Source organism: Pagrus major, chromosome 2 (genome assembly GCF_040436345.1).
Source record: "Pagrus major chromosome 2, Pma_NU_1.0".
Taxonomy (NCBI): domain Eukaryota; kingdom Metazoa; phylum Chordata; class Actinopteri; order Spariformes; family Sparidae; genus Pagrus; species Pagrus major.
In genome coordinates, this window is record NC_133216.1 from 15,364,314 (window position 1) to 15,387,127 (window position 22,814).

A 22,814-nucleotide genomic window follows, 5' to 3' on the forward strand; every position below is an offset into this window, starting at 1 on the left:
ATATGATTTACACTTTGAAATAAATAACATAATAATGCAATCCACCTGCCAGCGCCACATAAACTCACTAATTAACACATTATGTCTTGTTTGCTTAATCTGTACAGAAAGTCTCACTGGGCCTTTCTAAAACAACGTCATGAAAGATGCTCCATAAAAATGTTCCGTGCCACTACCCTGGGACGTAAAGGAACATTTAATATTGTCATACAGATGTTAACAGCGTTGTATGCACTGTAAAATCTGACAAAGTGACTTTACTTCAAAAAATTGAGGAAACCGATTACCTCAAAATGACTGAAGTGAAGTAGATTAATAACTTTGAGTCATTAAAACTTGTTAGCTTGACAACTTAAATTTAATAGACTACTTTAATAATTTTGAGGTAATCGGTTCCCTCGATTTTTTTAAGTAAGACGATCTTATCAGATTGAACAGTGTAGATGTATTAATTTGATTAATAGAGTAATTTAGCCCATTAAAAGCGCCTGTTGCCAAAACAAAGTAGCTTTCAAGCATCGATGTGAAAAACGAGAAGATGTTTAAATAAAAAAGATAGCGCTTCGGAAAAGATGCTAATATGAAACCATGGTAACCAAAAGGTTATTTTTATTGGACAGTTATGAGAGTGTATCGATCTCAAAACAGGGTATTTTCCCAATATGCTGAACTATTAAAATGTTACACATTGTGGATATTGTCAGTAACACTGTAAAAGTATCAGATGGTGGAAGTTTCCTTGAAAGTACACGTTACATCGAGCAAACTGACAGCAGATCTGCGTTTTACAATAGAGGCAACTTCACTGGGGAAAGCAGGTTGGAAAGGAGTTTATTTCATCACTCCATCCAATATCCATACAACTGGAGTAAGCAAGCCTCTGTTTTTGGTTGCTAACACAGGCCCGCCTCATTCCCAAACTCTTGTTTGTCTGAAAACAAGACTCGAAACAGAAAGGCCAAAAGGAAAGGCATCTTAAGCATTAACAGTGAAAAGTAAAATTCATTTCTCTCCTGTCTAGTTTGAAAATAAAAAGGGAGCATGAATACATTTATGAGCAGTTTTTAGTTTTTACTGTGTGGTATGTTTGTTGGCCTCATGTCCTGGAGTTTGGGGAGGACTCGCTATGACACAGATAAGAAACAGAAATACTTGTCGGTCTGTTTGTCTTCATTAGTTATAGTCAGGTAATGGCATTGAGTTTGTGAACACACCTTTGGAAGGTACAATACAACATTTTACAATAGGCTCACTTACTGTATAGGCTGTCCTTGTTTTACTGTTTTCTTTTTCAACACCACACTTTCTGCACTGAGCCATAGACCACAGTTAACCAGCGACACAATCTCACACTATAATTCGACTTTACTGTGCTTTGTCCTTTCAGCTGCTTTACCTGCTGCACAGGCGCTCGCAGCCGGAACATTTACAAAATCACAAGGGGGTCATTGTATCATTCTTCAGACCTCAGTTTCACCATTTAACTTTCTTTCACACCACTTCCTTTCTCTCCAAGATCTCCCGTCCATGGTTGTGCTACCCGTTTAAGCTTCCCTCGTCTTGTTTCTCTTCCTTCCTTCTTGCAGTTTTTCACTCTGAGCGATTGTCTTGTGATCTTTTATATATATTTTCAATTAGAACGGCTTTTATATTTCTCTGCTTTTTTCAATATTCGTATATTTGCTATATATTTGAATAGAAATATATATGTACATACTTTTGAAAACAAACATATATCATATCTTTTTTTCTATTGCGAGAGCCCTGATGTTACGTTTTACCATTTGCAAAACATTTGGAGCAACTCTTTTTTTGGAACGATCTTTGTTATGGGATTTAAGCTTTGGGAGAAGAAATGGGGGGAAAAAAATAAACTTTAACAGATACAGTACCATGCATAAAGCTAAAATAAATTTCAGTGAGGTTGAGGGACTTGAAAACACATCTTTTAGTTTTGAAGACCACTTATTTCTGAAGAAATCTCTCTGCTATGTAAGCCCCCTCCCCGTTTCCCTAACGCAACTGCAAATGCTGTCGACACTTGATCCCTTCGTCTATAATCTCAGTCATTGTCTGAAGATCATTTCATACAAATATGATTTTTTTCCTTCTTGTAGACATCTCAATAAATTTGCTGTATGTTTGCAACTCTCCATTCAAGTTGTCATTGAACGTCAAATAGCATTTCTGCCTGTCTGTGCATATTAGACCTCTTCTCTCAGTCTGTCTGTCTTTGCAGCTAGCCGCAATGCTAGCAGTAGGTCACAGTGACACTGTATGGATATGATGGGGGACTGGGTGGGTAGGAGTGAAGGTGGGGAAGGATAGGGAGAGTGGAGTACAGGTAAATGGAGTTAAACGAAGAATAATAGCATTCTGGCACCATGATGAGTCATAAAAAGGGGTCTCCTCCTTGTTTGTTCTGAGGCAGGAAAAGAGAGAAAGAAAATCTTCCCTATCGTCTGTAATTTCTCTCTTTTGAACCCACTTCCTCTTCCCACTTAAGCAATGCTGTCAATCACACTTAAAACAAAGTTCTAAACGCTGGACCAAATTATGATCATAGTGTTACATCGTCAGCATCATCATTGTTACTGTCCCCGAATCCCCGTTCACAGGTACAAAATGAACAGTGTGTGTGTGGGGGGGCGGGGGTTCAGTTTTGACACAGACGTCTGCCCGAGAGGTCAGCATACTGATTGATTTTAAAAAGGTCCACTGTTGGTGTGTGCCTGCCACATGTATACATATATATATTTACACATATACACCCACACGCACACACACGCAGGCTTGTGAAGGTTTCTGTTACTTGGATCCATTCTAACGTTTTCTTAGTGCACATGAGATTATATTTCCATCATCGGAAAACAAACAGAAAACTGACGAAAAAAAAACAAAACAAGGTTGGATTCATCTTTCACTTGACGATGCTTGACATTTTTTTTTTTATCTCCTCTGCATTGAGTCTGTTTATAAAAGCATCAATTAAGACAACTATGCTGTGTCATCCATTGCATGTATAAGAAAAAATCTCCACGTCTCAAAACTGGTATTGAGACAGCAGTCCTTGCGTTGCCTCTCAAGTATGAATCCACGATGGAGTAACCTCTCAGAGCCAGTGTTAACACCAAGGTTGGTGGTTTATGCATACAGTAAAAGCATCCTGCCGTGGCACAATGCTGTGATATGAGCTCTTCTTCCATCAGAGACCAGAAAAGTAACATATTTAAAAACCTAAAAACCTCAAAACTCAAGCGACCTGGTTCATTCTACGACTGTCTTGATCCAGAAGACAAGACAGTGCACGTGGAAAGCATTTTGTGCATAAGTACTGTGTCCTTACCAGAAAATGAATGTATGAAGTGAACAGATAAATCATGTATGTTTTGGCAAGTGATTTCCAGGGTGATGAAATAAGAGAGAGAGAAAGATGACACAATAATAATAGAAAGCAATCAGGCAGAAAGAAAGGCAAACCCCTGTGCTGTGGAGACCCAACTCTGACCCCTTCATACAGTAGTGTCAATGGGAACCCAACCAGCCCCCTGCAGCCTGGCACAGCGCAGGCACTGACGGGTCAGCTGTGCATGTGTGTGTTCCTCACCCCACTTTTCCATAGAGGCTCCAGGCAAGCGCTGGCTCGACCAGCATTAAGAGTTACAGTGACAGGCCGCAGTGATGGCAGGCTACACCAGCGTGTATGACTTGGAGTAGGCCCCTGCCTCCCTCCCTCCATCCCTCTGCTTCTGCAGTCTGCCTAAGCCCGAGGAGCTGCTCTCCAGGAGAGAGTCTCTGGATCCTCCCATCTTGGAGGAGGATGAGGAGGCACCTCCAGGAGTCCCTCCTGTGGCTCCTGCTACCCCACCTCCACCGGAGGATGATGACGCCCCAGCAGCTGCAGCGGTAGCAGCAGCGGCTGCCGCTGCACTCTGGGCCACTGAGGCAGAGGAGCCGGGCATGGTGAGAGTCCTCTGAGGGAGTGTGGAGCTGCTAGAGCTAGCAGACACTCCTCCACTCCCACTACCTCCACCACAGCCTCCAGCTCCTCCAGAGGAAGCCCCGGAGGAAGTGAGGTTGGACAGGCCGGAGTGGCCCATGCTTAGGGCCTGCTGCTTTGCAGAGTCCATAGTCACATGACGGCCCTGGGTGTGGTATGCCCGCTGGGCGAGGCCACGAATAGAGGCTTCACGTGGTGGAACCACTGGACATGGGTCATGATGCTCCGACTGCTTTCGGAAGAAGGGATCTGACTTCATGTAGAGGGGTAGGTTGCAGTAGTCACCTGGAGGAGGAAAAGTCAACGTTTATGTGACTGACAAAGCCTGCAAAAGCTGAAGCCTGTGGTGCCTATATTAATTTTGTTAATGACATTTTAATAAACCTGTTTTGGGATCTTTTTGTCCGTCCTTTCAAATATTTTCTTTTAAATGTCCTTTGTTTTTTCTTTCCAGTTTTATTATAATGAAGAAAAAATAATAGTACCGAAAATCAAATCACTGTGTTTTCAGAATATCACAATGTCAGTTATGCCTTTGTTAGCCTAAGAAATTACTTTCATCAAGAAATTATTTTTTCTTGTTAAATATTTTGGTTTTCCATTGTATATAACACATTAAGTGCCAGATTAGACCCAGATTTAGAAGGCCATTACATAAAAAGAAAATCATTTATATTGAAACACATATGTTATAATTACCTGTTAATATTACCTATTCTGAACATCTTATTTTCGTAGAAATTAAAATATGATTTTGCTGAATGGTGAAAGGTTTTACATCGTTCATTTATAAAGTTTTCTATTCTGTTGCTATCTTATGTCTTATGACATGTGAACCAAATCAAGTTGATAGTAAACATTCAATTAAGTCTGACTCAGATATTTAAAATGCCACGTTGAAAGTAATTAAAAACAGAAAGCCACTCACTCTTGGCGCGGTGTGGAATGGGCACAGCTACATTCTTGCCACGATCATAGTCCTGGGGTTTGGGCGGCGAGGCAGTGAAACGGCAGATACCGGGCTCTGACGGTGTGCTCATGGACGTCATGCTGTCTGCATTGTCATTGGTACCTGTGGTCATCTGATCAGATGAGCTGTCAGAGATAAAGCACTCAGTAATCTCAAATTTGGCATGCTGCAGGTGTTCCTCTAGCTTGGCATGCTCGTATGCTCTTGCCAACTCCTCATAGGTGGACGAGGCGCTCTCTGTCGACACCATGCTGTTACGACCCTTATCTATGGAAGAGAAAGGAGAGGAAATAAAGATAAGTACATTTTCTCCTGTTTTACACAGGATTCTTGAGCCTTTCAATATGTGCATGCTACTGGCTGTAAGTGTCATTTCACCCATGTGCCAACCTGTGTCCTGTGAGAGGCTGGCACTGTAGCTGTCACTTTCTGTGACAGTGATGCCATGCTGGGAGCCAACTGTGCGCCAGTCTGAGGTGAGAGTGCGGGCTGGCGTGGAGGCCTGGCACTTGGTCAGAGTCCACTGACTGGAGTAGCGGTTCCTGATGCTATGGGCCGACTTGACACTCTTCCTCGACACTGGGTCTGGTGGTAAATGGATGAAGAAATAAGGGGGATGTGCATATGTGCAGGTTAAAGACAGGGAATTGTAGCATTTGCAACAAAACACATCACATCCCTTACAATAAAAAAATAATTACTAAATATTTGAGCAACACGATACAATACTGCTTGGTGTGAGCTTTCAGAAAGTACTTACTTGTCCCTGGTCTGATGTCTGACATGTCAATCAAAGGGCCAGTGTTCTGGATGAGGGCGGGGTGATGGACAGACACACCTGTGCAGAAGCTCTGAGGGTTCCCAGTTTGGTTAAACTCTGTGTCCGTCACAGGGATAGTGGCTTTGTCCTCACCTGTAACAGACAGAGTACATATTTCAGAAAAGCAGCAACTGCGGATTAAAAACGCCTAATGCTTCCCAATTTTCATGATGCACTTAACCGAAAGATCATTCGATCCAATGCTCATACAGAGACACACAAACACACACAACTCCCTCTGTCTGTCTCTCTCGCTTCCTCTCACCGATTTGCTTGATGCCTTCTTTGTCTTCAATCAGCAGCTGCACTCTGGGGATGTCGATGTGTAACCGTGGGCCCTGAGGGGGCCCCTTCACTGGGGTGTCAAAGCTCCGGTTGTTTTTACTAATCCCGCGATACAGGACAAGCACACGTGCACAAACATTCACAGTTTAGTTTAAAAATTGCAAAGTGAGGATTTGTTAAATTATATTGAGACAAATAAATAATATTTCAGACTTTAAGTGTAGGAACAGCAGTCTTACCTTATCAGCATCTCTGCCAGACTTTTGGCATCTGAAGAGAGAAGTGAACATAACAAATTACTTTTTCCTGATAAACAAATCAATCCTTTAAAATAAATTTAACTCTAGAGACTTCATTCATGATCCCCTCTGAATCATACTTTGTTCTTCTTGCCAATTCATTTCTATCACTTGTCTCCTCTCCTTTTTACTTTTCTCCTTACCTCTTAGTCTCTTCAGCCTCTTTTCCTTGCGTTTCTTGCGAATGATGAAGAGCAGTGCAACACCGAGAGTGACCAAGATCACAGGACAGCCAATAGAAAACAGCTTCTTGACATCGTCGTTCTTTTCCAGGGGGGATTTGATTGGAGGAATTGTGCCTAGACACACCCAGGGAGAGATTAGTTACTGCCACTCTCAACACAATATTCCATTTGTATTGATTTAATTATTAAAAGTAGCAGATTCCATTTATCCAAACTGAATGTCAAAGAAGAGAGTCTCCTACTCACTTCCATCATAGTCCAGTGTTGCAAACTGGGAGCTCTGGTTGCCACAGCCGGCGCTGTTACAGGCTTTCATCTTCAGCTCGTACCAGGTGGCCTCGCGCAGCTCTGCCAGGAACACGTCTGTGGTGGCATTGGTGCGTACATTCTGCCATGCCCATGTACCTGCAAGTTCACATACAAATGCTAAGTGTAATCGATTTTCCTATTCTTATTAGTTTCCATGACAAGGAAAGGAAAGTTAGTTCAGTATGCACTATTTTTTTTCACATGTTTGATCGAAAATCTATTCTCCCTAATTTATTTGTTGCACAATATCTCAAAATATCACTCACCTTTTGGTCTGAACTCCAGTGTGACTGCGCTGATTGGGCAGCCTCCACTGGCCCAGCCCTGCAGGTTGAGGCGGGCGTGGCTGGAGTTAATGTGGGTGAAGACAGGCTGATCCTTGTTGAACTGCGGTTCTGTAAAAAAGGCAAAATAATCAAGTATTTGTCTACATGTTTTTATATTTCTAAAGGATTACATGTGTTGTGTTATATAATAGGCAAATGGGGAACCTAAGGCAACATAGGCAGGCCTGCATGTGATTCAGCAACATCAATACCTAGCTAGCTACTTAAAGTGGCAACAGACAACTTCCCCCCTTGCTGTTTCTAAGTGGTATTATTGTTGGCTGCCCACCTGACTGGGTCACCAGCTAACCTTCCTTTTCCAGGAAGATTTCATGCCAAGGGACAGACGGGCAAAATCGTATTGTGAAACCGAGGTTTATGGGGAATCAATCTAAACACTGATGTTTCATCACTCTATAGCCATTATACTGCGCAATCAACCTTTACTTCATAATGATACATTAAAGCAAAAAAAGATGTCTATGGCCAGTTTAACAGTTTGCCTATGTAAATAACTGCTAGAAACAAATTCAGAGCAGGTGTTTCAAAAATATCATACTAACTGTATCAATTATAACTGAATTATAATCAGCAATATATGAATAATGTATTTTTTTGCCACTTACGATATAAAATATTAAGTTTTTACATGTTTGTCATTCAGATGTTTCAGTGGGGAAGAAGGGAATGTGTTCCTAAACAATTAATGGCTTTATCATAGTTTAATGAAAATGGAGCATTTAAAAAGCCCCAGAATGATACGACTGTAAAATGGCCTGAAATTCTATTGTGGGGTGAGAATTGATCCTTTAGGTAAAGACAGAAAACATTTTGTACCAACAATTTCAAATGTCTGTTTTGCGTTGATATGAAGAGTCAGGGATGAAGGATTTAAGTGCTAGTTTTTAATTCTAATATCGTTGGATGAATTCTTCACTGTATATTTAAACCTTCATTGTTGATGACAGCACAGAGACATCTCACATGTGGCCTATTTTAATACCTCACATTTGTCATTTGGACTGTGCCTTGATTGCAAAACACCTATTCTGTCCTACAAAAGTGATGTCCAATTTTCTTTTGGGAAAATATGTATTTAATGTTTACTTTTCACCTTTACCAAGCCACACTCATTTCCTTCACCCTCCGTTCCAGGCTTCTCACCTCTCCCGTGGGTCTTTGCCTCGATGATCTCACTGATGCGTCCCGCTCCGACGCTGTTCTTTGCAGCCAGCTTCACTTTATACCAGGTGCCGCAGCGCAGGTTGTCCAGTTTGAAGGAGCGCTCAGTGGAACTGATGAAAACATCTTTCCATTCCTCTGTGTTGTCTACAGAGTATTGCAGCACAAAGCCTACACACACACACACAAAGAACACACAATAATTATTATTTTCTTGCTTTATTACAAGATTCCCTCTTTATTCACAGTTAAAATGAAGGGCTCCTTGCACTGCTTAACTTTGACTATTAGTACTGCTGCTCTCCACAAGATGGCAGTGTCAGACTGTACTGCTCTCGCTCAGATCAGCCCCCGATTGGAGGACGCTCTAGCTGCTCCCTGTCTATGCTGCCATTAGTTACCTACAAACCCCAAGACTGGGATGGCGCTGACTAAGCATCTATGTAAATGAGGGTATGCAATGTGGTGACTGTTTTTATAATCAGCTGCCTTCGGAGAGCCAACTCCCTCCTGCTCTGAGACACTTTACATCTAATCCTCCAGCTCTGTCTGTCTTTCCTTCTGTCTGCATATCATTATGTGTATGTGAGAATCTCCGTCTCTGTTTCTTTGTACTCTTTCTGCCATCTTTGTTTTCCTCCCTCTCTCTCTAGCAGATGGTGCGATAGAGTCCAAAACATTAGAGGGGTTAACATGTGCACATCCTGCAGTGTTTGTTTATAAGTTTCACAGTCAACCTGTTTATAGAGGACGGCAGAACACAACAGAAGACAGAAGAGAACAGTATAGAGCAGCACAATGACAGACTAATGTAGAACAAATTAAAACGTAACATCGATTCTCACTGCAGGATTCGTTTGTCTGTTTATTTATTTTAACTTTATTTGTACACAACCAGCTGAGACTTTCTTTGTGAAAACATGCTGACATGTTCTAGCTGAAGCCACTGCAGTTGTAATGCAAAATACATGCTTGAAGGGGAACTTCAGCACTGCTGATAACAGTGTGCAGATGGCTTCACAGACAAACATGCATTCTACTATACAAGATATACAGAGGCTTCATGGATGTATGAGACACTGAAAGATGTGTGTTATTCCTGCTTGGTGGCCCATCGTTGTTTGAATACAAAGCTGCATACCCAACACACTGGTTGCCCCAAAGTTTATATCACCTCCATGCAAATTATTGTCTTTCTCTGGGTTTTCCTGGCAGTATGCTCACCCACGTGAAAAACACAAAAATAACTTTTTGTCAGAGCTTTGGCGGCACTGTTTGAGAGAACATATTCCATACATCCAAGAAGCCCAATCATCAGCTGACTCACTTCAGGCTGTGTCAGAGGGCCCGCCATACGTTTTGGCTCATAGTCACTCGAAAATGGTTGCAATACTTTTAAGATTTAGTCATGTTAGAACCAGGACCACCATGTTGGAAATGTGGGGGAGCAGGAAGGGTTGAAAAGGGGTGGACATGTATGTGCATTGAAATGTGTTCTGTGAATTAGCAGTAAAAACAATTTTCACAAAATGGTTCATAGAGTTGTTTTTTGAGTGTGGAAATGACTTTCTGTGTGCAGCACGTCAAAGTCATCACACACCAGGGGCCTAATGTCAAAAACAGACTCATAATTCATTCAGATCTTAAGTCTGACTTTAGCAGAAAACCACATTTAAGTGGTTTTATTTTGACGTGGGGTTGATCTTATCTCTAAGTAAAGGTTAGACTTGACGCAAGTGATTTTCCTGCTGGTAGGGGATTAGCAATTTGAAACACGTATGCCTTCAAGCCTCTGGTGAACTTTGCATGAGCTTTTTGAACAATGTGTAGTTGGCGACACATTCTTAAATGCATGTTTGGCTTTGTTTATCAGCCCACTATTTATGCTGCGTTCCAGACAACTCAGCATCAAAAAATTTCCAACCTCCTACTCGTAAAAGTACAATGAAACGGAAAGTCGGAACTGCAACTTGCAACAAATATAAATCTAAGAACATTTTCATAAATGAGGCCCCTGGTGTTTGAGAGTCGCCTAAAGCTATAATGGGAGTCAGACAGATGACCCTGCAACACCCTCATACTGGCAAACAGCATCAACAAAGAAAAGGGATTGAAACCACATTTGCATGCCCATTAAGCCAATACACCTTCACACTTTCTTCATACAGAAATCACCAACAATCAGATAATCAAACAGACACACAGGCAAGAGGAAAACCTAAAACCAGAAGGCAAATCAATAAACTAATAGATCAGTATACACACTAACAACGGTGAAAGTGAAAGAAAGACAGACAGAGGGTAAACTCGGATCAGAAGTCACAGGGACTTTTTTTATTCATTCACATTCTATGTATAAACCCATCTTGATAACCTCAAGCTAAATTCTGTAAAGTCTCACCTTTACATCAAACAAGGAAGGACAGACAGGAACACAGCGTTGTTGTGCGGGGCCACACGTACCTCTGATGGAGCTGCCTCCGTTGTCTCCTGGTATCCAGGCCAGTGTAATGGAGGAGGTGGAGGTGGTGGAGACGGTCAGACGAGGCTGGTCTGGAGGGACTGAGGAAGAGACACAAAGAGTTTACTGCACAATAATACCTGTACTAAAATATTATAGATTCTTTTTGAGGCGATGGAATAAATCAATGTGTAAAAAGTATTATCATAAACTATTTTTTATGATAAAAAATGAAATAGTTTGAAAAGTGTTTGAATTCTGCTGTCATGATTGTTATTTTCCTACCTTGCACCAACAGGTTGACTATGATGGTGTCAAAGCCCAGCGTGTTTGTGGCCGTGCAGGTGTAGTAACCAGAGTCTTCAGCTTTGACAGAGCGCAGCACCAGTGTCCCATTGGACAGAATGAGACGCTGTCCATCGAGAGACACAGGGATGGCTGTGTCCTCACTAACAGAGAGAAAAATAGGGCATCATAAGATTCTTGTTCTCTTAGGGCAACACCTTAAACTCACTTTAACATAACATTTCTTGGCAGGATTCTCACCTGTCTTTGGTCCACTTTATAGTAGGTGTAGGTTCTCCTACTGAGCTACAGGGCAGTCGCACCTCCTTCATCCAAGGAGTGGTCACTGTACCCCCAAACGACAGGATCTTAGCTGGAGCTGGTGGAGGATGAAGAGTAAAGACAGAATGGTGAGAGAGAAATGGAAGAAAGACCATTGGCACATACACAAGAAAGGCAATAACCTAATTAATATCTACCAATTAGTTCATCTTGCCTTTGTCAAATAAACAATTTCTAAACTCAATAAACAAATGCTGCGGAGATCTCAGAATGTGTTGAATCAATACAGAAATGTGATGCTTGATATGCAATATATACATTGATTTGTTTTCCATTTGGGATTCTTTCAATAAACTTGATTTACTAGTAGAGAGAGCGCAGCGTATTTACCGTGATTCACACCTGGTGGAAAAGAAATCTGCATTAAATGTGACATTGTCCAGCAAAGAATAGCATATGAATAATAATATAGGATGGGACAAAGAGTGAGCAGAGAGGATATGAAAAAACATCCATCTATCCAGGCACATAACCCTCTTATTCTCCGTCACTCCCCCACCCGCTCTCTCTCGCTTTCTTTCTCAAGCTTGGCGTCTTAATGCTGGCACTCTAGTGCACTTATGTTAAGGTTGAATGAAGTATTGAGTGGGCAAGCCTGGAGGACACTGCCTTTTACAGCTGCCGATCAGCTGACGCACCCACCCGTACGGGCGTGCTCACATACACTCGCAAACCTTTGCAGCCAGCAGTCAAAGGAACGAATAGATACAGAAAAGGATAACATGGTGGAAAGTGCACTCTATTCATTCTCACTCCTTTATCCTTCCTGTCTTTTAATCCAAAGCCTATTGATTTAACTGCCCTCTTCATTTTCTTAAACACTCTGCCTCTCTATTGTCTTGAGTATTTGTTAGCTCTGCTCCCGTCGTGTCATTTTCTCTCCTCTTTTTTCCCCTCCACCTGCTGTCCACTCTTTGGCTCGGCCTCCTATCATTTCCCTGATTCGGGCCAGTTTTATCTGCTGCCCCCTGAACTCTGAAATCAATATGCCTGCTGCTCTGTTGCGTGAAGTCAAACAGAAGGTGAGGTTTGAAAATATGCAGGGAAGGATTATATTGAGCAAGTGAAAGAGTAAGAGGGAGAGTATTCACATGATTCACAGCCATGAGGAATGTAGAGCAAAACATCTTTAGAAAAATGTACTTTTAGTTCAAGGCATTGTCAATAAGTGGCTTAAAGAGGAATACTACTCTATGGGGCAGTTATGCAAGTTCTTATACGAAACAGATGGCAAAAAATAATTTTGAAATACGCAAATATCTCAATGCCGAACTTTTGAAGATGGTGGTTGAAGGATTCAAAAAGAGAGCGTGCCAATGGTGGAAAACTGAGAAAAAATCTTATTCTGACACAAAGTAGCAGCTCCAGCCTTTCCAGTTTTCCTTATATTGACATATATCAAACAACATGCTAGGCCACCTTGAGGCATGGCTGCATGTAAGTGTTCATTTTCATTAGTGGTGTAAACAGCTTGCAATGTAGGTTTAAATCTGGCTAAATTTAGTTGGAAAGTGACAGTTTTTTAAACAAGAACATGAACAGATCATAAATATAGACTGAAATAGGCAATTAAGCTAATTAGAGACTACTTCACCAATTTAGCAATGCAACTCTGTAACACTGTGGACTAATGATGAACAGTTTAAAATAAAGAACATGATCAATATCGTTGTCTTTATTTCCCGCATTATGTTACAATCCATTGCAAGTCGGAACTTGAACTTTAACAGATTAGGGCACGTGAGGAGGGGAGGAGTGGGCTCGTACCACTTGCTCGTAAAGACTTCTATCAAGCATTAATCCACTGAATGGAAATCTCAAGTTTCAGACTTGGATGACCGTTTAATTAGCACTTTCCTGTATTATGATAGTAGTGGCAAATGTAGGCTCAATCAGAAGTAAGGAGTGGGCTGCAGATATCTGGTAACCTCACCTTACTAAGTCCACCTCCACCAGATAATTTTAATTTTTAAAGTTCTAGTCCTCAGCACAAACTGACACTTGACTTGAAGTGACATTACTTGAGTTAATTTATCAGATTTCACACAATTACTCGACTTCTTTTGACTTGCCAACTACCAAAGCCATGTTTTGCTGGGCATCCAACCTCTCTACTGTATGTCTCTCGTCATAAATATCCCTTTCATATTCAGGGACTCACCCTTGGCCGCTGGTTCCACAGTGACCTTGTCGCTGAAGTTACCCCGGCCAGCAGTGGTGACGGCCGCAGCCCAGATCAGGTACTGCTGCCTGTGGTTAAGGTGAGTGATTCGGTAGAACAGCAGCTCTGGATTCGCTTCATACTCGCTGGGCAGCTGGGGAGAGCCAAACGTGGAAAGGAAAGAGTTAATACTGGAGGATGAACGCGTCACATGATATTCCTTAAATATTTGGGGAAAAAAGATATGTTTCATATCTGCTACAGCCTAAATACTTTAACTTGTAACATTTTTAGAAACAAGCCGTTCATTCTAAAGGCTAAAGAACACATAAAATACAGACATTTTGTATAGTTTATATTCACATAGGAAGGACACATTTAAAGAATTTAAGTAACAAATATCATATGACCAAGTCTGCATTGCATTACACATGCTGAGGGGCACAACGTAAAATCTGGGGGATGCCAAAGACAAGATCATTTTGTCACTTTACTGGAGAGGCGGACATAATGTGAAGGACTGACTGAACATCATTCTAATGTGAACCAAGCTCTATATTCTCTCCTGGAGTTAGCACTACAGGAATAAAGCTGCAGAGGTTCTGGGGCATAATATATTATATTACATTATATCATATTATGATATGATATGCCAAAAAGCTGTGTGGAAGGATGGAGCTGGAGGAGAGAGAGAGAGAGGAAGAGACAAGAGGGTAGAATTGGGAGGGAGTGAAGCACACTCCCTCTCCTCCTCTGTTCTCCTCAGGGAGGGCAAACAGAGATATGAGACAGAGGAAGACAATGGGGGACAGACAAATGAGTCAGTCAGAGATATCATGAACAGTCATACACTAATGAGGCCTATCTACTGCAGGCGGGAGGAGAGGAGAGGAGAGGAGAGGAGAGGAGAGGAGAGGAGAGGAGAGTAGAGGAGAGGAGAGGAGAGGATGTAAAGGAAAGGAAAGGAAAGGAAAGGAAAGGAAAGGAAAAGACACACAAAAAGGCACAAAGACACAAATATACAGACACGCACCGACACACATGCATACAGTGGCATACATGACCTGGAGGTGGATGTGTAATTGCAGTGTGTTTAACCCAGCCATGTGTCTGCTGTCTAGACATATATGCATCACTGTCCCCTCAACACACACACAACACACAAACACACTCTCTCTCTCTCTCTCTCTCTCTCTCTCTCTCAGCAGTTCTGTCTGTCACTGTGCTGCTGCACTCTCATCTCAACTATGAACGTGAAAAAAACAGTAACACAATCACAAATTTAACACACACGCGTGCTGAAAGGTGGCACCTAACATTCATTGTCGCCCTGTAAATCACATGTTTTACTCCAGTGTGACACTGACTTGCGTTTCTGACTGACAGGCGCCGCGCACGGATGAAATAAGGACAGCAATATGAGTGTCAAATGATTTGAAGAGTCTGTAAACGCAGCAGACCTGTAAAAACCTGGCGAAGACACTGCAGCGTTGCCTGAGCCTGCTGGGTTGTTGTCTGCAGAATGGTTTATTCTGGCCAAATAGATTCCAGTATTCATGTTGTTTTTCACATTTATGAGCAGGCCGTCATGGAGGAATCCACTGGGCTTTTTATTGCTTCCCTGTGTTCCCTGTTCATCATCCATTCCTCTTGTCTCCGTCCTTTTTCTGTATTTTCCTCTCTGCCTATCCTTTACCCCACTGCGCCATCCTTTCCTTCTCCTCCTGCCATCACTCTTCATCCCTCTCTTCATTTCCCCATCCCTCTGTCATCTGCGGGCCTTGCCTTTCCTTTCCATCTATCCACCAGGACCCCCCTCTGTTTTACATCCTCTGCATTCCCCCCTCCTAACTCTCACGTATATCAACGTCCTCTTCTTCTCCACTCTGTACATTTGTCTCTATACTCTCCACTGCAGGCAGATGTATGTATGTATGGATAGATGGATGGATGGATGGATGGATGGATGGACAGATGGATGCATGGATGAATGGCTGGGTGGGTGTGTAGATGTTGGGAGGAAGGGAGGGAGGGAGGGAGGGAGGGAGGGAGGAGTGACAGAGTGTGTGTTGCTGTAACGGATATTAAAATATTCCTCCGGCGTGGAGATAGCGGTGATCCGGGGAACGATAGAGCGAGATAATGAAAAGAGGAACAAAAGTACTCCCCGCGCGGTGTGTCTGACCCCCCCATCCCTCCTTCCTTCTCTCCAGTTGCACTCATTTACATAGTAATCATCCCGAACTCTGCATGGGGGCTTCAGAGAGAGAAAGAGCGAGTGAAAGAGATAGATAGATAGATAGATAGATAGATAGATAGATAGATAGATAGATAGATAGATAGATAGATAGATAGATAGAACATGAGTTGCATATATACATGCACCTCTATACGCATGGTGTGATACATTTATGAGTGTGTGCGTGTGTGCGTGCGTGCGTGTGTGTCTGCATGTAAGTGAGAGTGTGTGTTTGCTGTCGGCTTGTTTTCTGCCCTCGTTGATGAACAGATGAGGTTGTCCTGGCAACGTGATGAGACGCAGATATGCAAATGAGGCTGGAGGGTGAGCTTGCACGCACACACACTGCGGTATGAGGAGAGCTCATTTTCACACACACATCTTGCTGAGACTGCAGCACTAGACCACACACACACGCACACACACACACACACACACACAAATGGATACACACACATATCCACAAACACACAAATGCAGAACATCGTCATAATTACATCAATTTTCGTTTATATTAGCATCGTGTGTGTAACAGGAGATATTCTGCATTAGAAAAAGGATCCTCTTCAGTGTCGGCCATGTTTGGATCCTCCTCTTCCCCCTTTACCTCTTTCCTGAAACTCACCGCACCCCTCTCATAACTCACCGGTTGGCCTGACCCGGGGCTGGAGCAGTAGATGGTGTACTTGCGGATGATTCCATTTGGCTTGTGAGGGGGTAACCAGGACACCACGACACTGCTGGCGGAGGAGGGCACAGCTTTGATGCCAGCTGGGGGTCCAGGGTCTGAATCATAAAGGGGAGAGAAATGGAGGGCGAGAGAGTGAAGTGTGAACCAGTTTCATTTTTCAGTGTGTACAGTAAACAGAGTTAATAGTTTATAGAATGGACAGATTTGGGAGATTTGCCAATTTGTTGTTTTTGCCTTTTAAATTATTAAAACACAAGCGCTAAAAACATCCATGTGTTCCCACTAGACAGTTGATGAAGTGGTTGTTCCTCCATAATTTCTCCTTGAATATTTGAGGGTAGCTAGCTAACGTGTTAAGTCTTCTCCATACAGCATCCATCCTAATTTTTGCTCACGTTTGCACAAGACAAATGTTTAGTTGAACAAACAAAAAAGATGGTTAAGTCTTATGACGTGTCAAACGCCAGGTTCAGCAGGTACTCTGCTTCCTCAATTTTTCGGTTAATTAAAACAGCCCTCTCCTTGTTTCCATGATTATGTTATAGCAGTGATAAGAATAGAAAAAAAAAGAGAAATGAGAAAATGAGAGGTCCCTCCAAACGTAAAATATTTTCAACTCTACCTCATGGATCATTTTACTATATCAAGGTGGCATAAAACCCATATTAATTAATCATCACAGTCTTTATCTGGTAAATTAGCTTCCAATATTCAGCGTGAATGTGGACTAGGGCTGAGATTATTAGTTGATCAACAGTAAATTAAACTTTTTTTGGGTTTGACAAAACAAGTAGTTTGAATAGGTCGGCTTGGGGAAATTGTAAAGGCCATGACATTTTTTAGACCAAACAATTGATTGAGAAAATGATTGGCAGATTAATTAGTAATACAAATATTAAAATGGTTGCAGCCCTAATGCGCACTTCCTCTCTTTTCATTTGTTCGCTGCTATTTGTCCTGCACAGGTACCCAACTAGTGACCTGTTAAACACACTGCAACTAACTTATTATCTTCACAATTAACGATTGATCGTCTGCAAAAGTGTCAAAAAATTGTAATAAATACTCATCATTATTTCCCAGAGCCCAAAATGACATCTTCAAATTGCCTTTTAAATCAGTCAATGAAGATCTCTCTCTTCTGATTCAAATTTATTCCCCAAAACTACATAATGTACCTTTAAGTGTACAGCAATCAGTGCTCCAATGGGGATTCTTTTTTTTTTTTTTTCATGTATTTGCTCTGATTAGAGATAAGATGACCGTTACTTTAAAGAGTTAAACATGTAATGTTTTCTTTCTTGGTGCAACATAGATGATTATGAACACCCAGGAGGTCAGAACACCCTAATAGAATTAGACATCAGGCAGTGATTTAAAGTAAACACATCGTGTTAAATATTAAATCCACAAATTAACACATATTCAAAGGGACCAAATGAAGTGGCTCCTGGAGAGAGCATGAAAAAGAACTGAATAATGAGTCTGTGTCTTCTTCAGTGTCTACTGTATTTTTGTCTCAGAGACAGAGGCAGAGAAAGGCAGGCTGAGAACTGTCTGTTTGCACAATTCCACCGCAAACACTTTTCCATATGCTGCAGACAGAACTGAGGGCAAAGGGAAGGCAGAGACCGGGAGAGACGGAGAAAACGTTGAACGTATGTGAAGAGGTTGCCCCTGGACACAGTGTCAACCCGCATCAGGGAAGAAAAGACACTCAACTTGCCCCTTGTGAACACACACATACAATCACACACACACACACACACACACACACACACACTCAAAGACTAGCACAACACACATATTTGAAGAGCTATCGCAGCGACGCCAGCTCATAAAATGGAGATATAGTGAGGAAGAGAGAATAAAGGCCTTTTCTGAAATGACACTTCTTAGAATATCTGGCCCCCTCCTCTCTCTCTCTCTCTCCCTCTCTCCCTCATTTTCTTCATCTCCAGACGCCTGCCTCCTCCTCTGCCTGGCCCCAGGGAGGGAGAGGAGAGGCGGATACGGATGTAATCCACAGCCCGCCAGTGTAAGCACAAAATTAATTCTCTTTAAGCCACAAAGAATTAATCCCTCTCCTTGTGCTGGGTGCTGAGCTAGACTTGCACACAAACAATAGCGCATGTACACACACGCACGCGCACCAACGCTAAGACACTGTACACATGTACACACATACTTAACCCCCGCCAACACTTCCGCATATTCACACGCACAGACCCACACCCTGAGGCTCCTTAACCACACACACACACTTTTTGGCTTCTTAATTCTCATTAGCACTGGTAATGGCACATCAGAGCACAAAGAGGTTTTAATCAGAAACCTTCAGCCTTACAAAGACCCCCTCTACACCCCCCACAGCCTGAACCAAGAGCAAAAACCTTAAACCTGCTCCAAAGGTGTGGTCAAAGCAAATTCTTTAAATCTACTAAAATATGTACTCACAGTCTTCACGGGTTTGGATGTAGAGCACGTTGCTACGGACTCCATCTCCAGCCTGGGTGTAGGCCAGCACCTGGATGCTGTAGTTGGTGAACTTCTCCAGGCCCTTGAGCTCCACCTGCTCCTTGATGGTTGTGATGTTTTGCATCTCACCCCATTCTGAGACACAAAAAAGTCGCACAGAGGTGGTCAGGACGAGGACTGAGATGTGAGAAGTCATGCAGGTCAGGTAAAGACAGGGTCAGCTCACCTCCGTCCGGGAAGACGGCCCAGAACACCACACGATATCCCTTCAATACACCGTGCAGGGTCAGCCTGGGGGGTTCGGCCCATGTGATGACTGCCTCGTCCGATGTTACAGAAATGGCTCGCACGTTCTGAGGAGGCTGGCTGGGCACTGAAGACAAACGGACAGAGAGAGAAGAGAAAACGTAAGATAAGTTATCTAAACCATGCATCTTCAGTTATCTGACCCGATGTACTTCACAGTTTAATTAAATAGAAAAAAGTCAGGTGCATCAAACCTCTCTGCTCCAACTCAAGGTTATCTAATTTTTGGATGTAGTCAAAACAATAAAATAAATCAAAACGTGATTAGCCTTGTGAACAGTCTTGACACATGATCTCAACAACTACAGTAAATTATCTGTTTTTAGAGCTAGGATTTCTAATTTTATAAACGCTGATTTTCACTCTGTGGATGTTTATAGAGACTCTAAACTTAGATATCATAAATGCATTTTTACTATTTTAAGCCAAATTTCCAGAGGCTTTAAGTAGCTTTGAGGTTGAAAATGATCTTATTCCACACTGTGACAATAGCTCATATTTAATCTGTATGATGAAAAAAAAAAAATATATATATGTACGTATTTGGTATGCCTGGAAACTTTGGGATCTGTTGGATCTGGAAGCCAACTGAGCGCAAAGTTCGAATCCAAGACTCAACGTTTCTTAGAAGCACCATTCCAACAAATGGATTTTCTTCTGCATCATTGCAGACGAACTTGCCCAAAATGTTGACATATTTTGGCATCTATAAATATTTTTGGATCTCCTCCACAATTGAAGTAGCCGCAGCTGCTTCCTCTATGTTCTGTATGTGGTGTGGAACATGATATCAAATACAATGCCAGTCAGAGTGTTCTTTTCATTCATTTCAAATTGCCTGATAAAAAATCTTAAGGTTGGGAATAATGAGGTTAAATATCTTGGACTTTTTATTGCAGAACAAAATGACAGATGATGATAATATGTATACCGTAGTCAACGCCGTAAGATGTATGCACAAGCAAACATGTTCTCACGCAAGTTTATTATGTATACAGATAGAATAAAGATGTCTCTGTCACTTCATACCACACACTTGTGGTCAAACTACAAAAAAGCGGCGCATGGAGACTTCAGGTAGCTTTAAAAGACACCTTGAGAATATAACTTAAGGAGACCTAGATGGTGTGGTGCAAGTGAAATGTTTGTGGCTGCAGGAGTTAATAGTTTCCAAACAGTTCTGTGGGTTTGAACAGTGTGAGCTTGTAATGTAATGACTGGTCCATCGAGGTGGGTTAATAATGAAAAATGTTGATTGTTTTCACCATAAAGCAAAGGCTGCCATTGTCTCAAAATCAGGACTGCATTGGCTGTCTGATAATTAAATAAATGAATGCTCTCTGAAACCCTAAAAGGGATTTCCATATCAAACCTGAAGAGAGTAAACAGGCTAGCGATAGATAAAAAAGCTCATGACATGCGTCCAGCCTGATGTATAGGACCATCTCTACAACCGCCATCTCTCTTTCTCTGTACAAGCCTCCTTCTGTCCCTGCCAGTCCAGGTGTCTCATCTATTGGCTACCGCTGACCATTAGTCTTTCAGGCTTTGAATAACGCGCACTGTTGACGATGAACAGAAGTCAACTTGTGAGAGAAGGAGGGGCAGGAAGAGAGGAAGAGAGGCGACTGAAAGACAGAGAGCAATGAAAGAGAGATCGGGCCAAGTCCACCAGGGAATTTCTCTGCAGCTGGTGAAGAGCGTGGAGTTGGGGAGGAGGACGGAGGAAGGGAGGGAGAGGAGAAAGGAGGATTAGAAAACTGAAACAGGGTTTTGCATGAATAAACCTTTAGGCTCCAAGTCTAAATAATTAGACGGCAACAAAACATAGCCCAGTTCCTGTTTGCAGTCACACCTTCGCAAGAAGAGAAATGAGGACTGAAAAAGGGGTGTGAAGAAAAAGGTGAGCTGGTAAATGAGTACATAAGTTTGGAAGAGAAGATGGGGAACACAGGAACATAATGAAAGGCAGTTTTGGACTGGGGCTACAGGGGGGAGGAGACGGAGGGTGAGGGGGCAGAGGAAGAAGGGAGGAAGGGAGGAAGAGAGTTAAAAGCAAGGGGAGCAAGGGAAGGGCAGAAAAAAGATGAAAAGAGGGGAGCAGAGAGACAATGCGCTCAGCTGTGGATAATTACAGCAGGAAGCTAGTAGAGGGAACGAGAGAGAGAGACAGACAGAGAGACAAGCTAATTATAATTATTTTTAGTATGCTTGTTGTTATCACTATTATCATAATGGCCATCAATATCACTGTCGCCACGGTGACAGCCACAGGGAAGAACTGGAGGGCTCTGTCTGCTCTGGACCAATGGGGCTCAGCCAACTGTTCACTGGGTGGACAAGTGTGTATGTGACGTGTGTGTGTGTGTGTGTGTGTGTGTGTGTGTGTGTGTGTGCGCGCGCGTGTGTGTGCGTGCGTGTGTGTACTCGACTGTATGAGGAGAAATATTCAGGCAAATGTGGATGATGTATGACAAAGATGCTATGTGTTGAAAAAAATAGTCTGTGTGCATGTTCGGTTTACATTGTTTTTTTAAACTGGAGCTCAACACTAAAGAATAAAAGGTGATAAAAGAAAGAACACAAGAAGTGTTTTTATGACGATATCTGTCAGCTAGTTTTGGGTTTATTTTGCTCCTTAGTGGCCAAAAGTAAATTAATGCAGCTCACAAGTTAATTTTACAGGAAATGAATAAATAATTGACTTTTGGAGACACTGCATTAGCTTCTAAATCAGAGCCTTTGGAAGTCCAGTTGTCCTACTGCTTTATCACTACACGCCTTCTGTATCTCCTACAACACAACCTTTGGCCCTACATACTGTCTTGCCTTTTCACATTTTTGACCTGGACCTGCTGGATATTCCTTTATGATCACTTACGTTTAATAAAATGTCTTCCACCATTCCACAAAATTAAAGACAAACAAAATCAGCCCAAAACATCTACCAATGTCTTCCACCATGGAGTTTATGGAAGATATCGGTGGATATTGGATGTTTTAGGCAAAATTTGATTGTCTTTGATTTAAAAAGATATCCTGAAACTTGTTTAATTGTGTAAATTAAATTTGGTAGATGGTAGACGTAAGTAAACTCTATAAATACTGCACCTTCACATAAATGCTGAATTTGTTGGCAAGGGACAAAATGTTCATATTGGAAGCACTCTGGTTTTCATTTGTGATCCATGTGTAGTCCATTTATAGTCTAAGTGGATCACGTTCAAATGGACTTTAGTTTCATGTGGGGAAACAGCCTGCGTGGAGAGCATAAGAAGCTGAAACCGATGGCCGAAATGTGATCTCGGAACTCATCTGCTTTCGTCTGGCGGGCTGACTTTGGCCAGTGGGCCCCACTTTTGGCTAGATCGGCATCAGACAAGAGTTGATTGATACTGAGATTGTTAAGACGTAAACTGGAAATCACATGTGATTAGCCTTCGGTTCAGAGCTGGATAGACATGTGTATCCAGGA

General features: G+C 42.2%; 1 protein-coding gene across 3 annotated transcripts in view; it reads right to left on the minus strand.

The window, feature by feature from the left end:
* Nucleotides 1-3,689: 3,689 nt before the first annotated feature.
* Nucleotides 3,690-22,814, minus strand: part of dscaml1 (Down syndrome cell adhesion molecule like 1) — a 93,747-nt gene continuing 74,622 nt past the window's right edge. For 2 of the 3 annotated variants that reach the window (XM_073488439.1, XM_073488431.1), the window contains 17 exons: nt 19,260-19,406; nt 19,013-19,168; nt 16,511-16,650; nt 13,626-13,779; nt 11,384-11,501; nt 11,123-11,286; nt 10,840-10,938; nt 8,359-8,547; nt 7,135-7,263; nt 6,806-6,964; nt 6,518-6,673; nt 6,315-6,345; nt 6,056-6,174; nt 5,731-5,883; nt 5,361-5,555; nt 4,929-5,237; nt 3,690-4,285 (listed from right to left, as the gene is read on the minus strand). In XM_073488439.1, the coding sequence (XP_073344540.1) occupies nt 3,690-4,285; nt 4,929-5,237; nt 5,361-5,555; nt 5,731-5,883; nt 6,056-6,174; nt 6,315-6,345; nt 6,518-6,673; nt 6,806-6,964; nt 7,135-7,263; nt 8,359-8,547; nt 10,840-10,938; nt 11,123-11,286; nt 11,384-11,501; nt 13,626-13,779; nt 16,511-16,650; nt 19,013-19,168; nt 19,260-19,406 (3,014 nt within the window). The remainder of the gene's footprint in view (nt 4,286-4,928; nt 5,238-5,360; nt 5,556-5,730; nt 5,884-6,055; nt 6,175-6,314; nt 6,346-6,517; nt 6,674-6,805; nt 6,965-7,134; nt 7,264-8,358; nt 8,548-10,839; nt 10,939-11,122; nt 11,287-11,383; nt 11,502-13,625; nt 13,780-16,510; nt 16,651-19,012; nt 19,169-19,259; nt 19,407-22,814) is intronic. The other variant, XM_073488446.1, reaches the window with a different exon arrangement.